The 25718-nt window shown below is 40.1% G+C and overlaps 1 protein-coding gene across 4 annotated transcripts in view; it reads right to left on the bottom strand.

The window, feature by feature from the left end:
* Window positions 1–25718, bottom strand: part of TTC12 (tetratricopeptide repeat domain 12) — a 68440-nt gene that overhangs the window by 21810 nt on the left and 20912 nt on the right. For 3 of the 4 annotated variants that reach the window (XM_087433703.1, XM_087433704.1, XM_087433702.1), the window contains exons 4-9: window positions 15165–15328; window positions 14583–14604; window positions 13889–13966; window positions 12927–13048; window positions 8554–8613; window positions 3199–3270 (exon numbers count right to left, since the gene is read on the bottom strand). In XM_087433703.1, coding sequence (XP_087289829.1) covers window positions 3199–3270; window positions 8554–8613; window positions 12927–13048; window positions 13889–13966; window positions 14583–14604; window positions 15165–15328 — 518 coding nt within the window. The remainder of the gene's footprint in view (window positions 1–3198; window positions 3271–8553; window positions 8614–12926; window positions 13049–13888; window positions 13967–14582; window positions 14605–15164; window positions 15329–25718) is intronic. The other variant, XM_087433705.1, reaches the window with a different exon arrangement.

The raw sequence follows: 25718 nt of genomic DNA, 5'->3' as shown, positions 1-25718 counted from the left end.
GAACGGTGAGAATAAATGTTTGTTGTCTAAGCCACCCAGTCTATGGTATTTTGTTATAGCAACCCAAAAGGACTAAGACAGTGACCCTGTATCCAACTTCTTTTTAACCCTAGATCCAATCTATCAGCAATTCTTGTGGGCTTCACTGTCAGTATATATCTAGAATCCCATCACTTCTTACCACCTCCATCATCTCCAACCTGGTCCAAGCCATCATTACCTCTCACTTGGATAATATGTTGCAATAGCCTTCTAATTGGTTCTCTGTTCTTCTCTTATCATACCAAAATATATTGTTGATACAGCAGGGTGATCCTTTAAAACATGAGTCAGATCATTTCACTCCTTTCCTCATAACCCTCCAGTGGCTCCCAGCTCACTCAAAGTAAAACCTAACGTCCTTCCAAAAGCTTATAAGGCCCTAGGGGATCAGCCCCCACACACCCCCATCACCTGCCTGACCTCATTTCCTATCACTCTCCTCCTTGCTTGCTACAGTCTAGCTATCCCTCTAACTGGACTACTCTTCCATTACATATCCACATGGCTTGCTCACTTACCTCCCTCCCTTCCTTCAGAGAAGCCTTCTCTGACCACTCTATATAAAACCAATCTCACCTCCATTGCTTCCTGATTTAGTTTTCTCAATAACACTATTACCACCCAACATACTATACATCTACTTTTTTGGTTTCTGTCTCGTAGACACTCCTAGCCCAAGAATGTGAGTTCCATTAAATCAAGGATTTTGTCTTGTTCATTGATGTATTCCTGTTGCCTAGGACAGTGCCTGGAACATAGAAAGCATGTAACAAATATTTGCTGAGTGAATTAATTAACTGAATGAATGAATGAGAGAATAGAATGTGGTGAAGAGGAGGAGACTAACATTTTCTTTTTCGCTTCTCTATTACTCGACCTTATTATAATAAGCTTGTATTACTTTTATAATTAAAATCCAAGAAAGAAAAGAATTTTCAAAAAATGTATAATAGGAGGAAATTTCTTTTAAATATATAATACCTTGTAAATGGAAAGGCATCCCATGTTCATGGATTAGAAGACTCAATATTGTTAAGATGATAATACTCCCCAAATTAATCTACAGATTCAATACAATCCCCATCAAAATTCCATCTGGCTTCTTTGCAGAAATTGACAAACTGATCCTAAAATTTGTGTGGTAATTCACGGGACCCAGATTAGCTAAAACAATCTTGAAAAGGCACAGCCAAGTTGGAAGACTCATGCTTCCCAATTTCAAAATTTACTACAAAGCTATAGGAATCAAGACAATGTGGTATATGCATAAGAATAGACATATAGATCAATGGAATAAAATTGAGAGTCCAGAAATAAACTCATGCATTAATGATCAACTGATTTTTGACAAGAATGCCAAAATCATTCAATGGGAGATAGAACAGTCTTTTCAATAAATGGTGCTGGGACAACTGGATACCATATGCAAAAGAATGAAGTTGGATCCCTTCCTCACACCATATACAAAAATTAACTCAAAGTGGATCAGAGATCTAAATGTAAGAGCTAAAGCCATAAAACTCTTAGAAGAAAAGGTCAATATTAGATTAGGCAATGGTTTCTTAGATATGACACTAAGAACATAAGCAACCAAAGAAAAAATACATAATTCAGACTTCATCAAAATTAAAACTTTTTGTGCTATACCACTCATCAAGCCATGCTATGGTGGAGTCCCATATAGAAGAGCTACAACTCTACAACTATGATACACAACTATGAACTGGGGCTCTGGGGAGAAAAAAAAAAAGAGGAAGATTGGCAACACATGTTAGCACAGGGCCAATCTCCCTCACAAAAAAACAAAAAAGAGTTTCTTGACTTAAAAAGAAATTTTTTTTGTGCTATAAAGAATATCATCAAGAAAGTGAAAAGACAACATGGAGAGTGGGAGAAAAATTTGCAAATCACTGATCTGATGAGGGACTTGTACCCAGAATATATAAAGTACTCTTACTCAATATAAAAAGACAACCTAATAAAAAAATGGGCAAAGAATCTAAAGAGACATTTCTCCAAAAAAGATATACAAATGGCCAATAAACACATAAAAAGATGCTCATCATTAGCCATCAGGGAAATCAAATCAAAACAACAATCATATACCACTTCCCACCTACTAGGATGGCTATAATCAAAAAGACAGACAATAGCAAGTATTTCCAGGATATGGAGAAATTGGATATATAGCTGGTGGGAATGTAAAGTGGTACAGCCACTTTGGAAAACAGTCTGGCAGTTCCTCCACAGGTTAAACATAGAGCTACCATTTGTCCCAGCAGTTCCACTCCTAGGTATATACTCAAGAGGACTGTAAACATAGGTCCATACAAAAACTTGTACATGAATGTTCAAAACAGCCAAAAGTGGAAACAGCCCAAATGTTCATCAACTTATTGCACTGGGATAAATAAAGCATGGTATATCCATACAATGGAATATTATTCAGCAATAAAAGGAATGAAGTACAATACATATTACAACATGGATGAATCTTGTAAACATTATGCTAAGTTAAAGAAGCCAGTCACAAAAGACTACATATTGTATAATTCTATTTATATGAAAAGTCTAGAATAGGCAAATGTATAGAGACAGAAGTAGATTAGTGTTTGCCTGGCATTGAGGAGGCAGTGGAGGGAAGGAGAGTGACTGCTAATGGGTATAGGGTTTTTTGGGGAGGTGACAAAAATCTTCTAAAATTGACTGTGATGATGGTTGTGCAACTCTGAATATACTAAAGACCACTGAACTGTATACTTTCCATAAGTGAACTGTTTAGTATGTGAATTATATCTCAATGAAATGGCTATTAACAATATATAATAACTTAGTATGTATATAGATCTACATGATTACTTTTGGGTGATAAAATTACAAGTGAATTTTGTTTTCATTTTTTTGCTTATCTCTTCTCTCCAGAGATGAACAAACACTGGTAGAAGATATCGCAGAAGGGATTCGTACAGCAGGTGGAGTTTGGCTCAATGACATTCAACATCCTTCCCAACTCCAAGAAATGAAGAATTTACATTGGAAAATGCTAAAGGGTTAATTAATATCTAATCAACATGGAGGAACATGGTTATCCTCTGAGACAGTCCGAAGCATCACTCTGTGATCAAACATGCCACTTACATTCCTCTAAGAACTTACCACACCGTAGTTCTTTAGGGCCAGGTGGGCTTTTCCCATGTGGAAATATGCTTTTGTGCATTTTTCATCACACTGCATAAAAGAGAATGACTGATCAGATATTTCATGAGATTTGAAGTCATTAGCCACTCCTCTAACTGCCTGGCTAACAGAGTTAAGGCAGAGCTTTGGTCCTCAGGACTGCTACCAGAGTTAACAATTAAAACTTTTCTGTGCATCTGTGACCAAACTAATTCATGCCTTCAAGGAGCGTGGATGCACAAGTAACTTTTCTATCAAATTAATTAATGATACTTGACAGTTTTCATTTCCATTTAATGAGACTCAATCAGGAAACAAACCAGAAACCCTTAGTTTAGAAGAGCTCCTGACCTTGGCGGAACTTTAAAATCACCCGGGCTGCTTGTACAATTCCTGATGGCCAGGCTGAACCTCACACCAATTACATTATACTCTGGGGTAGGGCTCAGGCATCAGGAACTTGTCAAGCTCTCCAGGTGATGTAAATGTGCAGCCCAGTTTGAGAACCAGTGGTTTATTAGAAGAGAGGAAAATTTACTCCGGGTAAACAGCTAAGGTTACTATTACATCTTAGTGGGCCCGAGAAGTTTCTCCCCTGAAATAAACCACAACATGTATGCTGGAAACTGATATTCTTATCACTTAAGATCAGGAGGGATGCTGCCTTCAAATGGCAGGATTGAAATTTATGACTGAGACTATACCATTTGCTCAGGGGTCCTGCCCCTAATTATTGTAACTCCAGAGGGAATGATTTGACACAGAGACAGACTAAAATTTAAAGCATCCAGTTAGTTAATGAACCCTTTTATGTGCCAGGCATCATGCTGGTCTTGATGCCCTTCAGGGGGTTAAGATTTAAAGAGGTTTAGTGGGCAAGCTCAGGAGTCTAAAGAGTCCTGGGTGAATCCTCGATCTGCCTCTCACCACAAGTGGGACACTGGCCAGGCCACTAGCTTTTCTGATGCTCATTTTCCTCACCCAGAAAGTGAAGATAATACCAGTGTCTCTCAGGTTGCTGTGAGGAGGAACTGCACGGAAGGCAGTGCAGCGCCAGGTAACACAGTACTAGCTGCTATTGCTGCAGCTACACAGCAGTGCATCTCAGGGCAAAAGAGAAAATGTAAAGAAAAGCTAAATAATAATAGAAGAGGTAACAATAATTGTCATCTTCAGAGAGGCCTTCATAGATGCATTTTCATGAAAGTCATTTCCTGATTTGCTGTTGAGTGAACAGCATAATAATAATAATAAGAGTGCATTGTTGTTCAGTCCTTACCATGTGCCAGGCACTGAGCTTGCTGGTTCATGTGAATTATCGCATGTAAGCCTGATAACAATTCTGTGAAGTAGATACAATTATTACCCCCTTTTGACAGATGAGAAGACGAGGGGTTGGAAATGTTCAAGGTCACACAGACACTACGTGGAAGAATGGGATTTAAAGCCTGGCCATTTGGCCAGTGCCCAAAGGCTTATATATTATACCAAATCTCCCTCAGAAAGTGCTATTGCAGTTCAGCAGAAGGAAATCCACTGTAAAGTGATGTCGTCTAAGAAAGGGCACTCAAAGGAGGAGGGATTTGAGCTGGATCTTGAATGACACGGACAGGTGAAGAGAGGAGGATGAAGGGAGAGTGGGCTGACCAGGCCCAGAGGTGGGAGCGCACAAGGTACTTCAGTGGACAGTCCAGTACAAGGGGCAGGTGCTGGGCAGAGGGAAGATCAGGCTGGAAGGGGTGAGCTGGACAGTGACTCCACATGGAGGCCTTGAATGCCAGGCTGGAAGAGGTGAGTGATCAATGGCAGTGTGTAGGAAAGTTGTCTGGAGGTGGCGCGCAGAACTGACTAGAGGAGAGAAAGGCAGGGTGAGAAGTGAGGAGACCAAACAATCACTTAGAATGAGGGGCTAACACCTGAGGTCCTGGTGACAGTGGGAGAGAGAGGACAGTGCAGATGCCAGAGCTACGTCAAAGAAAGAACGGACCAGCGTCAACTAACCATAAATGATAAGGCTGAAGGAGAAGGTCAAGTCGCAAGTTTGGGGTTTCCACGCCTGGAAGACATCGTGTGCCATTAACAGAAGGACGTAAAGCAGGGCAGGTCGTGGGGAAGGTTGAGTGTGAAGATGAAGAGTTTCTTTCCAGACATGCTGCGTTTCAGACGATGCCAAGACAATCAAATGGAAACCTGCAGGAGGGAGCTGAAACGCAGCCCTGGGGCCCGGGAGGTGGAGACTGGGGAAGCAGGTCTGAGAGCCATTTGCAGAGATGAGAGTCGAGCCCGTGAGAGGCGATGTGAGCTTTGAGGGGGAAACTGCAGACAGAAGAAAGGCAGGGAGTGGAGGAGTGACCCCGGGAGACTTCACGAACGATGAAACTAAGGAAGCATGAATGGAATGGTCAAAGGGAAAGGAAACTCCAGCACCGCAGCTCATGAAAGCCAAACATTCACAGAACCCGCGCCGGCAGGGCATCAGGGTTACAACAGGGGGACAGAATAAGCCCCAAGCCCTGAGCCTCGTCCATGCCTCCTGTGTGTCACTGTGAAGGGGCTGTATTGTGACTGTACCTCACTGAGACCCGGGTGCAAAGGGCTGTTAATGGATTTTCTCACTAACAGGCCCTTTCTCCTGTGATCATGTGTCAACCCTCACCAGGATTTTCTTGGGTGAACCCCAGATCCCCTTAAAAGGAACGCTGCCTTCAGAGGAAGATGTATTTTATTGTGCAGGAAGTGTTCTGCCAAGAAAGAAGTGATTCTGATCCTGATTAAACCAGCTTCGCTGCCTTATCTTCCCTGACAAGGAACATCAGTCTTGAAATGTCATCACATGGGCTTGTCTCTACCAATTCAAGAGTGTCAAAAAATATTAAATTGGCATGAAAGTACTAATACTATTAATAATGGAGTGCCACTGACATTCACTATGGAGATATTACTTTTAAAGAGAGGGAAACTTTTTCTTTTAATTCACGGCTTTGACATAGAGCCAATCATTGTTAGCTTTTAGAACTCCTTACACATTTTTTTCCCCATCCTTCCAAGTGTTTACCCAAACCTCTTCAACTGGGAGCCTTGCTGGGCATTTAACAAGAGTGGCTGCTGAGTGTCAGCGTTTTTTAATGTCAGCCCTGCTTTGCCTCGGTTTCACTGTTAATTACATTGTGCTTCAACTAACATTTGGGAACAGGCCAGTGTATAATCCTGAACCAGCATGATGGTGCGGTGACCTCATTGGCCCTTTTCAGACCAGAAAAGATACTCCTGGAAGCCCCTCAAGGAGATCTTGTTTCTTCCCCAGAAAGGAATGAGATCACACCCATGGATTATGGGGTTTAAGGTTTCAGTGAAGATGCCGTTTATAGCAGCTGGTTCAGAGCACTGGCTTATGGTTAGACCAACATTAGCTGTGTGATCCTGCACAGGTTACTTAATTAATCTCTGAGGCTCGGTTTCCCTGTTAGAAAAATAAGGATAAGAGTGGTATCAAACAGAACAGAATAAATGTTGTGAGGCGCAAATGAGACAGCTGGTGGCCAGTACGCAGCAAATGGGAGCTTTTGCTGTTATCGCTGAAACAACCGGGGAAAACACCCTTGCTCTCTCTTCTCTTACAGAATGATGGCAGAAAAAGAAATCATGATCAAATAAGGTGACAAAGCAGGGCAGCGGATCTGTGCTGGAGCTGTGAAGAACCTCATGTTGTCAGCTTTCGGCAGTTCTTATAACTTAAAGACTGTAACGATGCAATGGGACAAGGCTTGCTACACACGGTAACTTCCAAGCGATAAAGAAATCAAGCTCTCCAGATGTCAGTTTGGAGGATCCCTAGTGTTTCATAAACCATTATTAGTAAAGGTGAGTTTCTAATTCATCCGTTGCTTACCCTCTCAGTAAAAAAATAAGGAAATAGGTATGGCCCATATGTTGCTGTCAAATGTGCTCTTGTTTGGGGCCATGCTCATTCAGCTGGGGTAGGTGTGCTGTATTGGGGGATCTAAGCCATACGACAAACCTGGCACGTTCTCCTGGCATGTCAATTTTAGTTGATTATAAGTTATTTAAAATAATATAGTTATATTAAAACAAACAGATAAATTTTATGGAGTGCAATGCAAAATTCGCAAGAATTTTTAAGATAAAACACATGTCTACAAAGAAATTTCATGCTCTCTGCTTCTAGATCCTCCAGGGGCTCATGTGCGTTCCGTTAGCAGCACTTCAGCAAGGAAGTCTGGGAAGCACTGGTTTTGGTTATTTATTTAGTTAAAGCCCTCTGTGAAGAATAATTTAGGGGAATGTGGATTAAGGGTTATTGAAATATTTAGTCATCTGAAATAATGTGCCTAGGAAGTGATCATGACATTTCTCTTTTAAAAACTCTTCTGGGGGCCGGCCCTGTGGCTTAGCGGTTAAGTGCGCGCACTCCGCTACTGGCAGCAAGGGTTCGGATCCCGGGCGCGCACTGACACACCGTTTGTCAGGCCATGCTGAGGTGGCGTCCCAAATACAGCAACTAGAAGGATGTGCAACTATGATATACAACTATCTACCAGGGCTTTGGGGACAAAAAGGGAAAAAAAAGGAGGAGGACTGGCAATAGATGTTAGCTCAGGGCTGGTCTTCCTCAGTAAAAAAAAAAGAGGAGGATTGGCATGGATGTTAGCTCAGGGCTGATCTTCCTCACAAAAAACAAAACAAAACAAAACAAAATCTCTTCTAATATGTCCACCAACAGTGCTTACTTCTCACTACCTTTAATTATTTATTTTGGCAGGTTTCAGAGGAAATAGCATGCACAGTATTATGCTATCTGCCTGAGGCCTGACTAGTATCTAGGCTGAACAATAGAAATTCTTTCTTCTGATCATTCCACTACAAATAGGGGATGTTATAATACAATTCCAAATTATTACAGCTGGACGGAAAAAGCACAAATTGATGAGGAGGAATGGCAACATTGCAGAATCAAGTTCCCATGGTTGGCTCTAGAAAGAGAAGGAGGCATTACCAGGATCATGTGAAGCAAAGCCTCTGATAACACAACAGTAAAGGATAAGCCATTGCAATGTAAACCTTGAAAAACCACTGTTAACAGCACCTTCTTGGGAGTACTTACTGTGAGCTAGGCACTTTATGTGTATTATAACCCTCACAACAATTCTATTCTACCCCATTTTACAGATGAGGAAACTGAGGCTCTGCTTGCAGAGCCTATACCCTTTCCCACCGTGATACACTGGCAACTCCCTCTATTCACTTCAGGACTAAGTCATCATGTGGCGCAAGCAAGCCCAACTCCATCACATAGAAAAGGAAATATCTTCTCACCTTCAGAGCCCAGTCACAATCCACTAGTGCCTTCTGGTAGTCTCCAAGTTTTATATAAGCCTGTAATGACACAAATAGCTGATGTTCACACACAGCTCTGCAGCAAGCAGTCTTTAGTTAACACAGAAAGAGCAGTCGAACAGTAGAATGGTGATGAGAAGTAGCTAGTCCCTACCTGTATCAGTCAGGGTCCCAGCAGGAAACAGATGGCACACTCAGGCTCAGATGGTAACTGAGGAGAGTTTAATACAGGGACAATATACAAGGTGAGGGCAGGGCTTAGGGTAATCGGTGGGAATATTACGGAACCCCAGGGTGAGCAACAGTGGACAGCCATCACGATGCTAGAACTGAAGGTGCAGGGAAGGAGCAATGAACAGAACAGGAGAGGACAGCTTTGTTAAAAGCACTGCCTAACGGGAGCTGAGGCCTTTAGTAGAGATGCAGTTGGGAGAATAAATACCCAATCTCACCCTCCTCCTTCCTTCTGATCTCATTGGCTGAACCCAGATGGAAGCTAGAAAGCTAGGAAGTCCAGGGGCCAGTCCACAGAGGTCAGTCCCCCAGGGCACACAGCAGGGCAGAGAAGAATCTGGAGGGCCCAAGAAAATACTCTGTACACTAAACGAACCTACAAAGGAAGAGCTAGCTTCTAGAGTCTATCCTGCTGTGAATGTTCCAGAAGGAAACCAAATGATAAAGGGACTCGAAAAGAAAATTACAAGTGTTTCTATCAGAACGTAGAAAAATCGGAACCCTCGTACACAGCTAGTGGGAATATAAAATGATGCAGCCACTTTGGAAGACAGTCTGGCAGTTCTTCAAAAGGTTAAACATAGAGTTACCATATAATTCAGCAATGCCTCTCCTGGGTATACACTCAAGAGGATTGACTTATGTCCACACAAAAACTTGTACACAAATGTTCATAGCAGCATCATTCATGATACTCAGATGGAGAAACAACACAAATGTCTATCAACTGATGAATGTATAAGTAAAATGTGGTATATCCATACAATGTTATATTATTTGGCAATAAAAAGGAATGAAGTACTGATACACATTACAGCATGGATGAAACTTGAAAATGTTATGTTAAATGAAAGAAGCCAGACACAAAAGGAAAAATATTATATGATTTATAGGAAATGTCCAGAACAGGCAGATACATAGAGACAGAAAATAGATTAGTGGTTGCTTAGGGCTGGGGGTGGGGGAGGATGGGAGAATTGTGGGGGTGACTGCTTAAAAGGTATGGGGTTTCTTTTTGGGATAATGAACATATCCTAAAATTGATTGTGGTGATGGTTGCACAACTCTGTGAATATACTAAAAATCACTGAATTGTATACTTTAAATGGGTGAACTATATGTTATGTCAATTATATCTCAATAAAGCTATTACAAAAAAAAAGATAGAAAAAGCCTGCTTCTTTCCTCACGAGTGCAGCAAGAAGGAAGAGATATGGGAAATGGGCTGACATTTAAGAGTCAGATCATCACCAAGAGCCCTCGGTGCCAAACGCCTTGGGGCACTCTTTTGGGATCACCTAGAATTGGGGAAAATCTTGAAAATCAAGAATTGACTCAGAATTCTGTGATCCACTGAAACTAAACTGAATTTAGCTCATTTATACTTTCAAAGAACTAGTGGCATATAAACAAATGAAAGGCTGTTTAGCAGCAAGCACAATGGCTACTATACCCGCTGTATGAATTATTAGACACAGTGGGTGGTCAATAATTTCTTATCAAGTTGCAGTAAGTAGACTCTAAGCACTCTCCTTTTGGAAAGTTCCCTAAAAAGCAGCAATGAGCACCCCATTGTATGAAAGGAAAACCAGGCACCAGGAGGAGAAGTGGCTTGCCCAGGGTCCCATGACTCACCAATAATAGAGTCAATACTACATGTAGGTTTGCCCAGGATCAAAACTGTCCCAGGGCACTGTGACATTCTGAACAATAAATCTGATGAGATATTTACATGGTCAAGCCAATTATGGGGTCAGCATTATAGCTCACGGGGAATCTAAGCATTCAACCAAAGTGAGGAGGGCACAGGCAGTAGCCAGCTAATGAATTTCTGCCATGCAGCTCTTTGCATCGATAGAAAGGAAGCTGCTATGCAGTGCTTTCGTTAACTCGGGTTCTGTACTAATTGAAGATGACGACTCTTTGAGCTGTCTGTTCTATAAAGCACCATCCTTTCCTCCTGGGTTTGGTGTTTCATTTGAAAGTCAGAGGATGTAAGGAAGAAACTGGCATCCTTCTAGACAGCCATAATCACAATTCCATGACATTGTTATTCAGGATACACACAGACTCTGAAAAAGTCGATACGGGTTTAACAATTTCTCTATATAGCCTTTTACTTTTTCTTTTCTTTTGTATGTGTGTGTTTTTTTTAAGGCTTGGATTCAACACCCTATAACTTCCTCATTCCCTTTTGCTTTTCCACATTTTAAAAAGAACTACTTTCCCAAATGGCAATTAAACTCCTGATTTATCTAAATTATACCAGCAAGCTATTGATCATAACATTAGCTCCAGGAGAAAACAAAGCCATGAAAGGGTAGATTTTCTCTCTAGCAAGCAGCAACACTCAATTCACAGGGTCCTTATTAAGTGTTTTCTAACACTGCATGCAAACAGAGGAGGCATTTTAAAAATAGTCAATGGTTCAAATGATTCGTAACACCAGGCAGCACATTTTGCATTTATTTGTCTCTGAATAAGATTTCTCTTTGGGAAAGCTGGAAGGAATCGCTTCCCCAAAGCTTTTCATTGCATTTACTTATTTTTTACTCACATTCTTAATGTGATTCTCTAGAACTAATCCAAGTGCTGCTTAAACTTGAGCACAGTGAAAATGTAACTAATTTAGATGAATCAGATTATAGACTGTCTGAATTAGACATAAGTCTGAATTACATAACATTTTAAAAGCAATTCAATTTTATTGCTTTCAAATAACTTCAGAGCAACAAGACTGAAGAAGAATCAGTAGGTAAATGTTTTAGAGAACAAATCTGGTGATAAATAAAAAGAAACTCTAATTATTATATTAATTGTTTGCATTCAAATGTGTCTTTTGAAGTGTTAACAGAAACTTAATTCCCTTAACTGGACTTACTGTGCCTCCAGTGTTATGTAACTTAACAAGGATTTATTGAACATCTGTTATAAATAAAGCATTGGAGGGGAAAGTATATGGTGGGTTTTGCCCTCAAAAAGTTTATAATCTTGTTAGGGTGATAAAATGTACACTGTTAAATCAACCTCTCTCCATTTTATTTACCAATTCACACAATTGGAGCCAGGTAAATGACACCTCACCTCCAGTCTGACTGATGCAAACTGCTGAACTAATGAGGTTACACTGTGTTTGGATTTATCATTAAATCACTGTCACTTCCCAGGCTTTTTGACTTCCTAATGTCCCATTTCCTGCTTTCAACACTCTTCCTCCACATACCACAGAAGGATGTTCTTAATCCTGAGTTACAGAAATTGGAGCTGATGAGGGCTCCGCTGCATCCTGTCCCTCGTGTAAATGACATGCCGTCAAGTTCGTCTCACACAGGTCCTGCTGACATATCCTGACCATCGGATAATCATGTCCGCCAATCTGCCAATTTTTCAGGCCTGAGCAACAGAGAGCTCTACCACACACAAACCCAAGTACTTTTCAAAGAAAAGGTCAGAGGTGACATTTTTGTTTCAACTGAGAACTATCAACCTTGCCCCTTCATTAAATAGTAGATAGTAAACATCTGGGGGTTTTTACCTGGCATTCCAGGAAACTAAGCTCGTCTGTGATGTAAAATTGAGGTATTAGAGATTTCAGAAACTCAAAATTTCTGAGAAATTGGCTTTAGGCCCACCAGCTATCCAGTCTGCTCCAGTCACAGAATCTTGATACAATGAGTAAGAAATTAACAGGAGAATAATCCTTAGGAGTTTAGACTCCCATCAAAAAAGGAGGCTGAACAAAGCCAGGGGTGGCAGAATTTCAAGGTCTCATAGGTCACTTCATTCCACTAGTTTTCTCCCTTATACACATGGAAAAGTGCCTGGTTACCCTCAGTGATGTGCTGGAGCTGGCTTATACAATGGAGAGAACTGATTACGTGTAGCTCTTCCCACGACCTCTTTCAATGATTTCAAGTTGGTGGCTTCAAATTGGACCACGGTGGAATTGGCGAGTGCTCCACACGAATCAACTTCCCCCACACCCTAACCAGAGCCGGTTGTTAAACATTTACCAGCACACCTCTGGTACAGTCTAGTCTCATCTTTCTCTGATGTCACAAGTTTACTGGGTACTGTTCCCTGAGAAAACCCCATGGACACGTTCTTGGCTCACTGACCTGGGCTCGGTTGGTGTACAGCACCTTCATGTCCTTCAGCTTTTCCAAACCCTCACTGTAGCACAGAACGGCCATTTCATAGTCACCTCTGACAAATGCTTCATTCCCCTTTTCTTTTAGGGCTATGAAAATAAAAGTCATACAGGTGAGCTCTCCCCACACACTAGAAAATTCTTTCAGACTTTACTTTCTTGATTTTCCAACTCTACAGGTCACAGCTTCCATCGATCCAAAGGGGACCTGTCACTTGTTTCTCTGCAGATATTTCAGGATCGGCTTCTTTAAGTATTTTTTCTCCAAATTCCCTCCAAGTGTTCTAAGTAGCTTCTCAGAAAAAGTAAATGTTTCTACCTCAAGGCTCAGAACCACTCCAAGCTTGCCACAAAGACCAAGCCTCCACATTCAATGTCTCATAAAGAAGGTCAAATAACTAATTTTCCAGCAAATACGGAATCATTCAGATCTGCAGCGCACCACTGGGTAGAATAAACCAAGTGCTAAAAGCATTCTCTGTCACCTATGTCCCGTGCCACACACACAACTCCATCTCTTTCTTTTCCTTTATTTCTCCTGCCTTTTCTCAAATCTTTGCTTTCCTGTTGCACTTTTCTTTTCCACTTCTTTATCTACCCCTCAGGCTAGCCAGTGGTACCTCACTCCCATCCTTCTTACTTGTATTGTTTAGTACGGCTCAATCTGATATGCTAAATCCATCTACATGCTTTAGAAAGATGTTTGACTGTGGAGGCTGACTGAGGGGATGTCTTACTCCCCTGCTGTCTGTTGCAGCAGGAACAGAGAACAACCCACGAATGGCTTCTACCTGGCCGGGTCCCACTGCCTCAGGCCCATCATGAACCCACCGACTGGGAAGCTTGATCTCTTCAAACATCAGCATATAGACTCATGTGCTCTTTCTAGCAAATCATCCCAGCTATTGAAAAGTGAAGACTGACAATTACCATCTGCTAAGACTTTGTTTTCCCTTCTTCTCTTGGCACGTTCCTTTGCATCCTTCTCCATAGATGCCAAGAAGGCCCCTGACAGCAGAGTTATTTCAAATGTTAAAAAGAAAAATCCAAATACTATAATCAGTTCTTTAGTTCAAATTCAGAAGAAAGCTACTTTAGAGTTTTACAGCCACACTTCTCATGCATACACATGAAGTACACACGCACGCACACACACACACACACACAGATTCTGAGGCGACTAAAATGACATTTTCTTAATTTGACATTAAATGGTAATCTGTGTGATGTATTATTATACATGATGGCTATGTCTGTGCTTCAAATATGAATTATGTCTTTTAAAAGAGTTTTTCTTTGAAGACAGACTTTTTTGTTCCATTTAGCATAATGAGCTTCTGAGCTGAACAACAGAGAAACTATGTGGATCCCTTGAGCAGCTAAGAGTAAATTGGGTGATACAGAATAACTGAATTCAGTTTACAAAAGATTGGCCAGGAGAAAATAGAGAAAAACCTCCGAGCACTGTCCCTTCTGACCGCTTGTCACAGAATTGGGTGATCGGTAGGTTTTTGTTCATGGGTTGTAAGCCTACAGGCTATAATTTAAGGGTCTAGAAGCTACTATCAATAAATACTGATCCTAAATAAATAATACACCTTGGGAAGAGAGATGCTGTCCTTACCTGAGTTTATTTCATCTGCACTCTGCAGGGCACAGGTTATCATAAAAACAAAGAAACAATTTTCAAAAACCACTCTCTGATTTATACATATATAAGTAAGAAGGCAGATCAATTACAAGTGGGGAGTGGGGTCATTTCCTTTAACCACCAATACTGAAGGGCTCAAAATGCAGGGGGCTTTGCTTTAAATCAGGAGATCTGATTATGGGCACAGTTGTTTTGGGGCTAAGCCTACAGAAACAAAGGTGAGCAGGTCAAGAGACCCCAGCTGTGCTGTATGAGTTGAAAATATGATCTAGCAGAATATATTACCTTAACAGCTTAAATATGGTCACAAGCTCAGCGGGTGGAGAGGCCAAATTTTCATTAAAACAAACCCGAAGTGTTGTTTAAAGATGACCAGAGGACCAAGAGAAAAATCAGAGTTTATACTTTCTTGTGGAAACTAAATCTAGCGCATCTAAAATAAAAAAGATTATTTCTGCCTCACCAGACATTTGAGATTAAACTACTACTTCCTCTGCTTCAGTGCAGACCCCTCACTGTATCTGCTTATACAACTCCATAACAGAAAAGGGAAACCTTCGTAGGAGCTTGTGGAGGACTGATCATGGTCCTGTTCACGGTGGTCCTACATTCGTCCTCCTCTTGGACTTCCTCTGCAAACAGTAGTCTCTTTTCTGTCTCGAGGACAGCTTTCTCTCGTACAACCGGGTCATCAGAATTCATCTCCTGGATTAAACTGGCTAGAGGAAAAATCAGATGTGAATCACTCAAACAAGATCTTCAAAAGGAAAGACTCTGATCACTAGAAAGGATGGTGTAGAAAATTCACAGGGAAGAACCTTTATTTTTCCAGCTTTACTGTGACGTAATTGACATATAACATTGTGTAAGTTTAAGGTGTACAATGTGATGATTTGACACACGCATATAGCGTGAAATGATTCCCACAAGGTTAGTTAACACATCCATCTCCTCATATAATTACAATTTTTCTTGTGTGTGAGGACATTTAAGATTTACTCTTAGCAACTTGCAAGCATATAATACAGAGTTGCTAACTATAGTCACCATGCTGTATATCAGATCCCCAGAACTTATTCATCTTATAACTGGAAGTTTTTACCCTTTGACCAACATCTCCCCATTTCTTAAAGAAAGTTCTGAATTGAAAGCAAAAATTAGAACCAATGAGAAAAAATTAAGAACAAGATTTGCTTTGCCTGGAAAAAGCTGCAGGAGAATTTAACTATGGCCTTCAAGGAACAGAGTTTTAAGCCATTTATTTAATTCAGCAACAATTTATGGAGAGCTTATTATGAGTTAGATATTATGCTGAATGTTATAGATAACAATGATGAATAAAAAAGATTCTTATAGTTGAAGAGCTTAAATCCTGTGTGGGAGACAAACAAACCTTGCCCACATGCTGAATTCCCTTGTCCTTGCACCCCACCTGCCAGACAAAATTCTATCTCTAGATGAATCCAAATCTCCACTTCTCTAGGCCTTTGTTAGGGATGCTGAATACTGATAGAGAAAGGCAGATGGACACCAGGGGGAATCGGTCCTAACTCAACTGGACTGTCAATGATGCTCAGCAATCCTACTATGCTATCCTAGGCAAGTCATCCTATCGTTCTCCCAGAGACTTTTAAAAAATTGTCTCCAAACTAAACCTGACCATCTCAAACAGATCACCTGGCTTATTAATGGAGGGAGGAAAGAGATGCCATCAAAAAGGAACTCGACTTCAACAACCTGCCATCAAAACTACAAATCTACATCCATCTTTCCTTCCTACTACTACAAGAAAATGGTGTCCCTCTTTCCATTTGAAGTTAATCCATCATCCTATGCTCAGAATGCCATCATCCCATTTTGCATAACCATAACCTTGCATCACCAATTAATTACCCCATTTCCGCAATATTTTCAACCTCTCCCATTCTACCAGTTTCTTCCCACTGTTTTTACACACTTTAAATCTCTCCAATGCCCTATCTCCTCTTCTTCACAACTAAACTTTCTTTTTGTGTGTGTGTGAGGAAGATTAGCCCTGAGCTAACATCTGATGCCAATCCTCCTCTTTTTGCAGAGGAAGATTGGCCCTGGGCTAACATCCATGCCCATCTTCCTCTACTTTATATGGGACACTGCCACAGCATGGCTTGACAAGCAGTGTGTCGGTGCGCGCCCGGGATCCGAACCTGTGAACCCGGGCCGCCGAAGCGGAGCGTGCGCATTTAACCACTATGCCACGGGGCCAGCCCCACAACTAAACTTCTTAAAGGCATTTTCCTATTCCTATTTCTTCATTTCCCACTGAGTCTTCAAGGAAATTTGCTTTCATATTTTTTAGTTGACAAATATTTCAAACATACAGAAAATAATATAACAGATTTTTTTTGTTTCTACACCATCCGTAAGTTAATATGTATTCTTCTCCAGCATGTTTAATGCTTAGTACTTGTATCTATTAGCTTTTGCTGCATAACACACCACTCCAAAACTTAGTGGCTTAAAACAACTACCATTTATTTAGCTTTATTTAGTTCATAATTCTCTAGGTCAGTAAATTGGGCAAGGCTTAGCTGGCCAGTTCTTCTGGTTTCAGCTGGGCTCATACATACATCTACGGTCAGCTGTCAGTCAGCTAAGTGGCTCTGCTTCCGAAAGGTGGCTGGCTTTTGTCTGAGTAACAGGAGAACTAGGGAAAGTGTGTCTCATCTTCCAGCATGAGGGCAAGACCCAACGCACACACGCATTTCAGCCTCTGCTGGTGTGATCTTTGCAAACATCTCTTTCGCCAAAGCAAGTCACATGGCCAACCCAGATCCAAGGGATGGAGAAAGAGACTCCACTCTTGATGGGAAGAAAGGAATTTGTGACCATTTTTGCAATCTACTGGAGTATTTGTGTATGTATATATACTTAAACATCTTAAATAAATGGTTTTATAAAATGTACATTCTTCTGTAACCTACTTTTTCCTCTTAGTATGCTTTAGAGATTTGTCCTTAATAGGTATAGTTCCAGTTGATTCATTTTGGTCATTGTATATCCCATTGTTAATCCATTCTCTTATTGACAAACATCCAGGCATTTTTTAATTTTTTGTTAGAGCAAATAAATACTGAATTGAACACCTGTGTACGTATTTCCTTGTGCATATATGTGACATATTCTTCGAGATGTGGCTGTACTAATTTTTGCGTCTACAAGCAGTACTCACAAGTTCCCATTCCTCCACCTCTGTGTCAACACTTGCTATTATCAAACTTTTAAATTGTTGCCACTATAACGGATGGGAATGGTATCTCATTAATGTTTTAATCTGCATCTTCCCACATATGATTGGGATTGAGTATCTTTTTACTGGTTTGTAGGCCATTTGGATTTCCTCCTCTGCAAACTCCCTGATCCTATTCTTGGCCAATTTTCTATCGAGTTTTTGTGTTTTTCTTATTATGATTTCTCTATATATTCTGAAGTGTTATATGTATTTGCAAACATCCTCTCCCAGGGTATGGTTTGTTTTTTCATCTGCTTTTATGGAATGTTTTATTGAAGAGATTTTCTTTTTAATGTGTTAAATGTACCAATCATTTTCTTTACAGTTTATGCCTTTTGTGTATTTTAAGGTTACAAATATACTCTTGTGTTGTTTTCTAAAAGTTTTCAAGTTTTGTTTTTCTCATAAAGGTATTTAACACACATGGAGCTGACTTTTGTGTAGGGCATGAGCACCATTCGTTGAAGAGTCCCTGCCTTCCCCACTGAGGTGTCCTGTTGCCCCTGTTCCTTGTGCGAATCTGCTCCAGGCCCTGCATTCCATTCTGCTAGATTACTCGTCTTTTCCAGCACCAAAACTTCCATGTATGTCACTATAGCTGTATAACACATCTCAAACATCTGGTAGGGAGAGTTGTCCCATCTTCTTATTTTTCTTCAAAATTGTCTTGATTGAACAACAAAAAAACAAACAACCCAATCAAAAAATGGGCAGAGGAAATGAACAGACACTTCTCCAAAGAAGATATACAGATGGCCACTAGGCACATGAAAAGATGTTCAACATCACTAATCATCAGGGAAATGCAAATCAAAACAACACTAAGATACCACCTCATGCCCGTTACAATGGTTTATAATCACCAAGACAAAAAACAACAAATGTTGGAGAGGATGTGGAGAAACAGGAACCCTCATACACAGCTGGTGGGAATGCAAACTGGTGCAGCCTCTATGGAAAACGGTATGGAGATTCCTCAAAGACTTAAAAATAGAGATGCCCTATGACCTAGCCATCCCATTACTGGGAATCTATCCAACGAACCTGAAATCAACAATCCAAAGAGGCTTATGCACCCCTATGTTCATTGCAGCATTATTCACCATAGCCAAGAAGTGGAAGCAACGTAAGTGTCCCTCGACTGATGACTGGATTAAGAAAATGTGGTATATATATACAATGGACTACTACTCAGCCATAAAAAAAGACAAAATTGTCCCATTTGCAACAACATGGATGGGCCTGGAGCGTATTATGTTAAGTGAAATAAGCTAGAAAGAGAAAGACCAACACTGTATGATCTCACTCATATGTGGACTATAAACCAACACATGGACAGAGAAAACTGTACTGTGGTTACCAGGGGCAGTGGGGCTGGGGGGTGGGCACAAGGGGTGAAGGGAGTCATATATATGGTGATGGACAAACAAAAATGCATAACCCAAAATTTCACAATGTTAAAAACCATTAAAATATCAATAAAAAAAATAGAAAAAAAAATTGTCTTGATTATTCTTGGCCCTTTGCCTTTCTGTGTGAATTCTGGAATCAGCTTGTTGAATTCGAAGCACAACACTTTTGGAATTTTGATGTAAATTGTACCAAATGTATAGAATAATTTGAGAACTGATATCTTTGCCAAATGAGTCTTCTTATCCATGATAAAATGAGACTCCATTTATTTAGATCTTTTATGTTTTTTAATTAAATGTTTTTATTAACTGAACTCCATACTTTATTCTATTTCATTAATTTCTCCCTAATGTCCTTTTTTCTGTTCCAGAATCTCATCCAGGATATCACATTACGTTTAGTCTTGTCACATTGGGCTGTGACAATTTCTCAGTTTTTGATGACTTGGACAGTCTTAAGGACTACTGGTCAGGTATTTTTTGTAGAATTCCTTCAATTTGGGTTTATCTGATGTTTTTCTCATAGACTGGGGTTATGGGATTTTGGAAAGAAGACCACAGTACATTATATCAATGGTACATGCTGCCAACATGATTTATCATGATGTTAATCTTGATCACCTGTCTAAGGTAGAGTTTGTCAACATTTTTCACCTTAAAGGTACTTTCCCCCCTCCCTTTCTACACTGTATTCTTTGGAAGTAAGTCACTAAATGTATTTCACATTTAAGGGGTGGAGAGTTATGTTCTACCCCCTAGAGGGGGTAGTATCTACAGAAATTATTTGGAATTCTGTATGGGAGATTTGCCTTTTGTATATATGTATATATGTACATATGTATTTAGTCATCATTTATATCACTATGGACTCATGGATATTTATTTTATACTTTGGATTATGATCCAATGCTACGTGGTTTATTTTGTTGCTCAAGTTATTCCAGCATCGACCATTACAAGCTCTTTCAGTTAAATTTTTTTTTTTTTTTTTTTTTTGGTGAGGAAGATCAGCCCTGAGCTATCCTCCACGCCAATCCTCCTCTTTTTTGCTGAGGAAGACTAGCCCTGAGCTAACATCCGTGCCCATCTTCCTCCACGTTATGTGGGATGCCGCCACAGCATGGCCTGACAAGCGGTGCATCGGTGCGCACCCAGGATCCGAACCAGGGCCGCCAGCAGTGGAGCACGCACACTTAACCGCTACACCACGGGGCCCGCCCCCTCTTTCAATTAAATTTTATAATTTTCTTCATAAAGATCTTGTATATATTTTGATGGATTTATTTTGGCATGATAAATGAAGTCTATCTTGAAATTACCTCTTTTAATTGTTGCCAGTATATAGGAAGCATGTAAGAATGCAACTGAATTTTAAATATTAATCTTCTATCCAACAATATTTCTGAATTTCCTTTTTTACTTTAATAATTTATTTGTAAATTTTCTTGAATTTTTCTCTGTAGACTCTCACACTGTTCAGGGATAATGACAGTTTCATCCTCTCAAACTTTTCTAATTTTTATTCATTTTTCTTGTCTTATTTCCAGAACACCCAGTAAAACATTAAATAAAAGCAATGATAGTATTTTTCTCTTGTTCCCAACTTTTAAAAGAATCCTTTTGTTTTACCACAAGTATGATGTTTGCAAAGGGGTTTCAGTCAGTATTCTATAAGTTCCTTTCTATTCTCAGGTAGATATGGATTTTTACCATAAATGGGTTTTGAATTCTATCAAATGTTTTATTTTTAATTTTTGTATCTGTTAAGATGATCATATAGCTTTTCTCTTTTGAAATGTTAAAATAAAAAATTATATTAGTAAATATTCTAGTGCTAAACCATTCTTGCATTCTTCAGACAGACTAACTTGACTGTAATAAATTATGTTTTGGGATGGCCCCGTGGCTTAGCAGTTAAGTGCACGTGCTCTGCTACTGGTGGCCTGGGTTCAGATCCCGGGCGAGCACCGACACACCGCTTCTCCGGCCATGCTGAGGCTGTGTCCCACATACAGCAACTAGAAGGATGTGCAACTATGACATACAACTATCTACTGGGGCTTTGGGGAAAAAAAGGGAGGAAGATTGGCAACAGATGTTAGCTCAGAGCCGGTCTTCCTCAGCAACAGAAGAGGATTAGCATGGATGTTAGCTCAGGGCTGATCTTCCTCACAAAAAAATAAATAAATAAATAAATAATGTTTTATTTCATCACTGGATTTGGTTTTCTAACATTGTATTTGAGACTCTTTAACTATATTCATAAATAATATTGTCCCGTATTTTCTTCTAGTACTACACATTTTTGCTGTTGGTGTCCAAGGTGTCTAGCTTCACACAATGATTGGAGAGTGTTCTCTGTTTTCTATTCTTTGGAAAAATTTGTGTAAGATGGGAATTATCTGTTTTTTGACTATTTGGAGGGGCTGAGTGTAAAACTATGTGGGCCTAGTGTTTTTTTGTTTTTTCTAAAACAATTTCAAACTTACAGAAAAGTTGAAAGTATAGCGCAAAGGCCTTTTTTTTTTCTTCCTGAATCATTTGCGGGTAAGTTGCCCCATGTATTTTAGTAGGTATTTCCTACAAATAAGGACATTCTTGTTTTCCTCTATAACTACAATACTACCGTTTAAACCAGGAAGTTCATGCTGATACCTTACTCATCCTCAGGCCCCATTCAGATTTCATCTCTTGTCTTGAAAACTCCTTTATCACAAAAGGACCCATTTGGAATCATGAGCTGCTATCGGTCGCCCTGTCTCTTTAGTCTCCTGCACTCTGGAACAGTTCCTCCGTCTTTCCTTGATGTTCTTGGCCCTGACACTTTATTATGGGCCAGCTATTTTGTACAACGTCCCCAGTGTGGGGCTGTCAGATGTCTCCTCAAGATTAGATCGAGGATTTGCATCTTTGGCAAGAATATCACAGAAGCGATGCTGAGTCCTTTTCGTTGTTCTTCTCGTTCTATTGGTGGCTCACGATTCCTATTGTCTCATTACTGATAATGTTCACCTTGATCACTAAATTAAGGTGATATTTGCCAGGCTTCTCTATTGTAAACTTACATTTTTTTCCCTTTGTAACTAATATATATTTTGTGGGGAGATACTCTGACATTAGGTAAAAATTCCATTCCTCATCAAACTTTTATGCACATATTAATTTATATCAGTAATGGATTTATGGTTTTCCAGAGGTTTGTCTATTTAATTAGTAATTTCTTAGAACCACTTTTAACTTTATTCATATTTTCTTTTTTTTTTTTCTATTTCATTAATTGTTGCCATTATTATTTCCTTTCTTTAGGTTTATTCTCTTTGTTCTTTTTCAAACTTCCTGAGGTAGATAACTTACTCATTAATTATGTCTTTATTTCTACACAATCATTTATGACATAAATTTCAATTTAATTATTATTGCATCCCCTAAGTTCAGATATTTTTCAATTCTAGATATTTGATATTTTGCAGTATGTTTATGTTTTATCTTTGACCTATGTGTGATTTAGAGTTACTTAAATTTTATCTTCGACCTACATCTAATACAGAAATGAAGGATAGGAAGGTTGCTAATCTTTTTTTTGTGTGTATGTGAAGAAGATTAGCCCTGAGCTAACATCCGTTGCCAATCCTCCTCTTTTTGCTGAGGAAGATTGGCCCTGAGCTAACATCCGTGCCCACCTTCCTCCACTTTATATGGGAAACCACAACAGCATGGCTTGACAAGTGGTGCGTCGGTGGGTGCCCGGGATCCCAACCGGCGAACCCCGGGCTGCCAAAGTGGAGCGAGCGCACCCAACCACTACACCACCAGTCCGGACCCCCGGTTATCTTTTTCTTATTGATTGCTAACAATTGATTCATGGTCAGAGAATACGGTCTATATGATACAGGTTCTCTGGTATATGTTGTTTTGTGGCCAAGTTCATGCTTTTTATGAATGCTCCACGGTTCTTGAAAAGGGAAATTGTTGGATGGAGGGCTATATAGCCAATAAGACAGTATGTTATTTGTGTTGCTTAAATCTTCTAGAATTCTACTGTTCGTTGGTTGCTTGGTATTTTAATCTCCCACTATTATTGTGGATTTGTCCTTTCCTCCTTATAATTTTGTCAAGTTTTGCTCTTAGATTTTCTTTTTAATTTCTAATTTCTTTGTGCTGTATAGATTTTAAAGCTATTTATCAGAAGCTTGCAAATTTAGAATTTTTGTATCTTCCTGGTGAATTTTTCCTTATAAATTATAGCCTTTGCTTTAAAGTCTATTTTGTCTGAGGTTAATATTCAACATCTACTTTCTTTGGACAGTATTTGCCTGGTGAATACTTTTCGATTTGTAAAGTTTCGACTTTTCTGAGTCCTTAAGTTTAGGGGTGTCTGTTTTATATAGCACAATAACTGGATTTTTAAAAAGCTATCTGACAATCTGTTTTAACTGGAGAGTCTATTTTAGACTAACTAGAGTTAGTCTATTTTACTATAGTTACTGATACATATTTGGACTAATCTCTACTATGTTTTATGACTTCCATTCATGTTTTTCTCCCCTTCCTTTCCTGTCTTCATCAGATTCATGGAGTTTCTTTACTCCCTTTTTACCCCATACAAGCTTACATCTTAAGCTTTACTTTTCTATTCTTGTAACGGTAACTTTTACCATTTTAACAAACATACTTAACAAAATTGAGAGTTTGACATCTATGATGTTTTAGCCAGTCTTTCTAGACGTTTTGTAGGGGGAGGGTTTTTGGATTCTCTCATCAGTAATATCGCTGGAAATAGAAGGCCCCACTTACTCTTCAACTCACTAAAATTTGGTTTCTCTTGCTCCAAAATTGTTCCCACCAAAGTTACAAATGATCTCCATGTGGCTACACTTAGTGATCATTTTCCACTGCTTGTTTTGATGGAGCTCTCCGAAACAACTGACAACGCTAACCACTTCCTTCTCTATGAAACGATCTTTTCCTTCTGCTTCTTTAACACAAAATTCTCCCGATTTTCCTCTTACCTCTTTGGCCAATGCTTTTTGGTCTCCTTTGCTTGCTCCTGCTCTCCCTCTCCTACCCACCTCTTAAATTATGTGATCCTCAGGGCCCTGCCCAAGCCATCATCTCTTTTCTATACCCCTTTCCCAGATACTCTTGTTCTCTCTCATAGCTCCAAATACCATTTATATGCCAGTGCCTTCTAAATTGACATCCCCAGCTATATTCTCTCTCCTACGCTCAGACTCACAAAGCCAACAGCCCTCTGAACATCTTCACCAGGACGTGTTACTCACCAAACTCGACCTGCCCATCCTCTTTCCCCTAAAACTGTTCCTCCTTCAAATGCCCCCTCTCTCAGCAGATGGCCCATCCATCCACCTGTCATTAGACCCAAAACTTTCAGGACTCAATCCTGCATCTCTGTTCTCCCTCTGCCCTCACAGCCATCAAATGCTAAATCTTGTCAAGTAAAACTCCTAAGTATATCTCAGATTTGTCTACTTGTGTCCATTCCTACTGCTACAACTCTAAACCCAGCCACAGTCTCTTTCCCTGGAGCACCATAATGGCCCCCAAAGTGGTCTCGCAGCATCTGGTTTTCAGAAGAAAACCATCAGGGTATGTGTGGGGAACTGGAGGCAGTTGCTGCTGCTCAAGAGTGAGTTAGGGAGAGGCAAGAGGTAAAGACAAGGTCACCGGAGGACTTAAGTCCTGATGAGAGCTGGAAATTTATTGTGACTGCAGAGAGAATCCAAGCAGAGAAGCGTCTGGGTCAGATTTGCATTTTAGATACATTACTCTGTGGGAGGTGTAAGCCTGGAGGCAGGAAAAACAGTCAGGCGGGTTGTTGAGAAAGTCTGGGTAAGAGAAACAGAACAAAGGGAGGGTTGGAGAGGATGGAGCTGGAGAAATAAGCCAAACTTGATGGCTGATTGAATGTAGGGCTGAGAGATGGGAAGAGTCCAATGTGACCTGTAAATTTCTGGATGGTTGTGCCATCAACTGAGACTAGAATGAAGGCGAAGGTAGGAGAAGTGGGTTTTATTTGGGAGGAGGAGGACAGAGGGGAAAAGATGACCAATTCAATTTTGGACACATTAATTTTGTGGCATTTGTGGGATAGAGTGGACATGACATTGGCATAGAGGCTGAGGCTCAGAAAGGAAGGCTGGGTGGCAATTGAGATGTGGGGGTCATCAGCAAACAGGTAGTCATCAAAACCATGTGCTTGGTTGATCACCTGAAGAGAAAGGTGAGCAGAGGGCCAAGGCCAGAACTCCAGGGAACAGCATTTAGGGATGGGCAGAGGAGAGGCCCATGATGAGCACGAAGAACGCATTATGGATATATCATTTATGAAGTTACCCAAACGATTTTTTAAACCATTTTACTCACTAGACCCATCAGTCTGCTGGAAGCAGCAATTTCAACATACTT

The sequence above is a fragment of the Ceratotherium simum genome, chromosome 7 (genome assembly GCF_057802395.1).
Source record: "Ceratotherium simum simum isolate JZ-2026a chromosome 7, ASM5780239v1, whole genome shotgun sequence".
Classification (NCBI taxonomy): domain Eukaryota; kingdom Metazoa; phylum Chordata; class Mammalia; order Perissodactyla; family Rhinocerotidae; genus Ceratotherium; species Ceratotherium simum.
The sequence above is the reverse complement of the archived record's forward strand: the minus strand, read 5'-3'. Positions and strand labels throughout refer to the sequence as shown.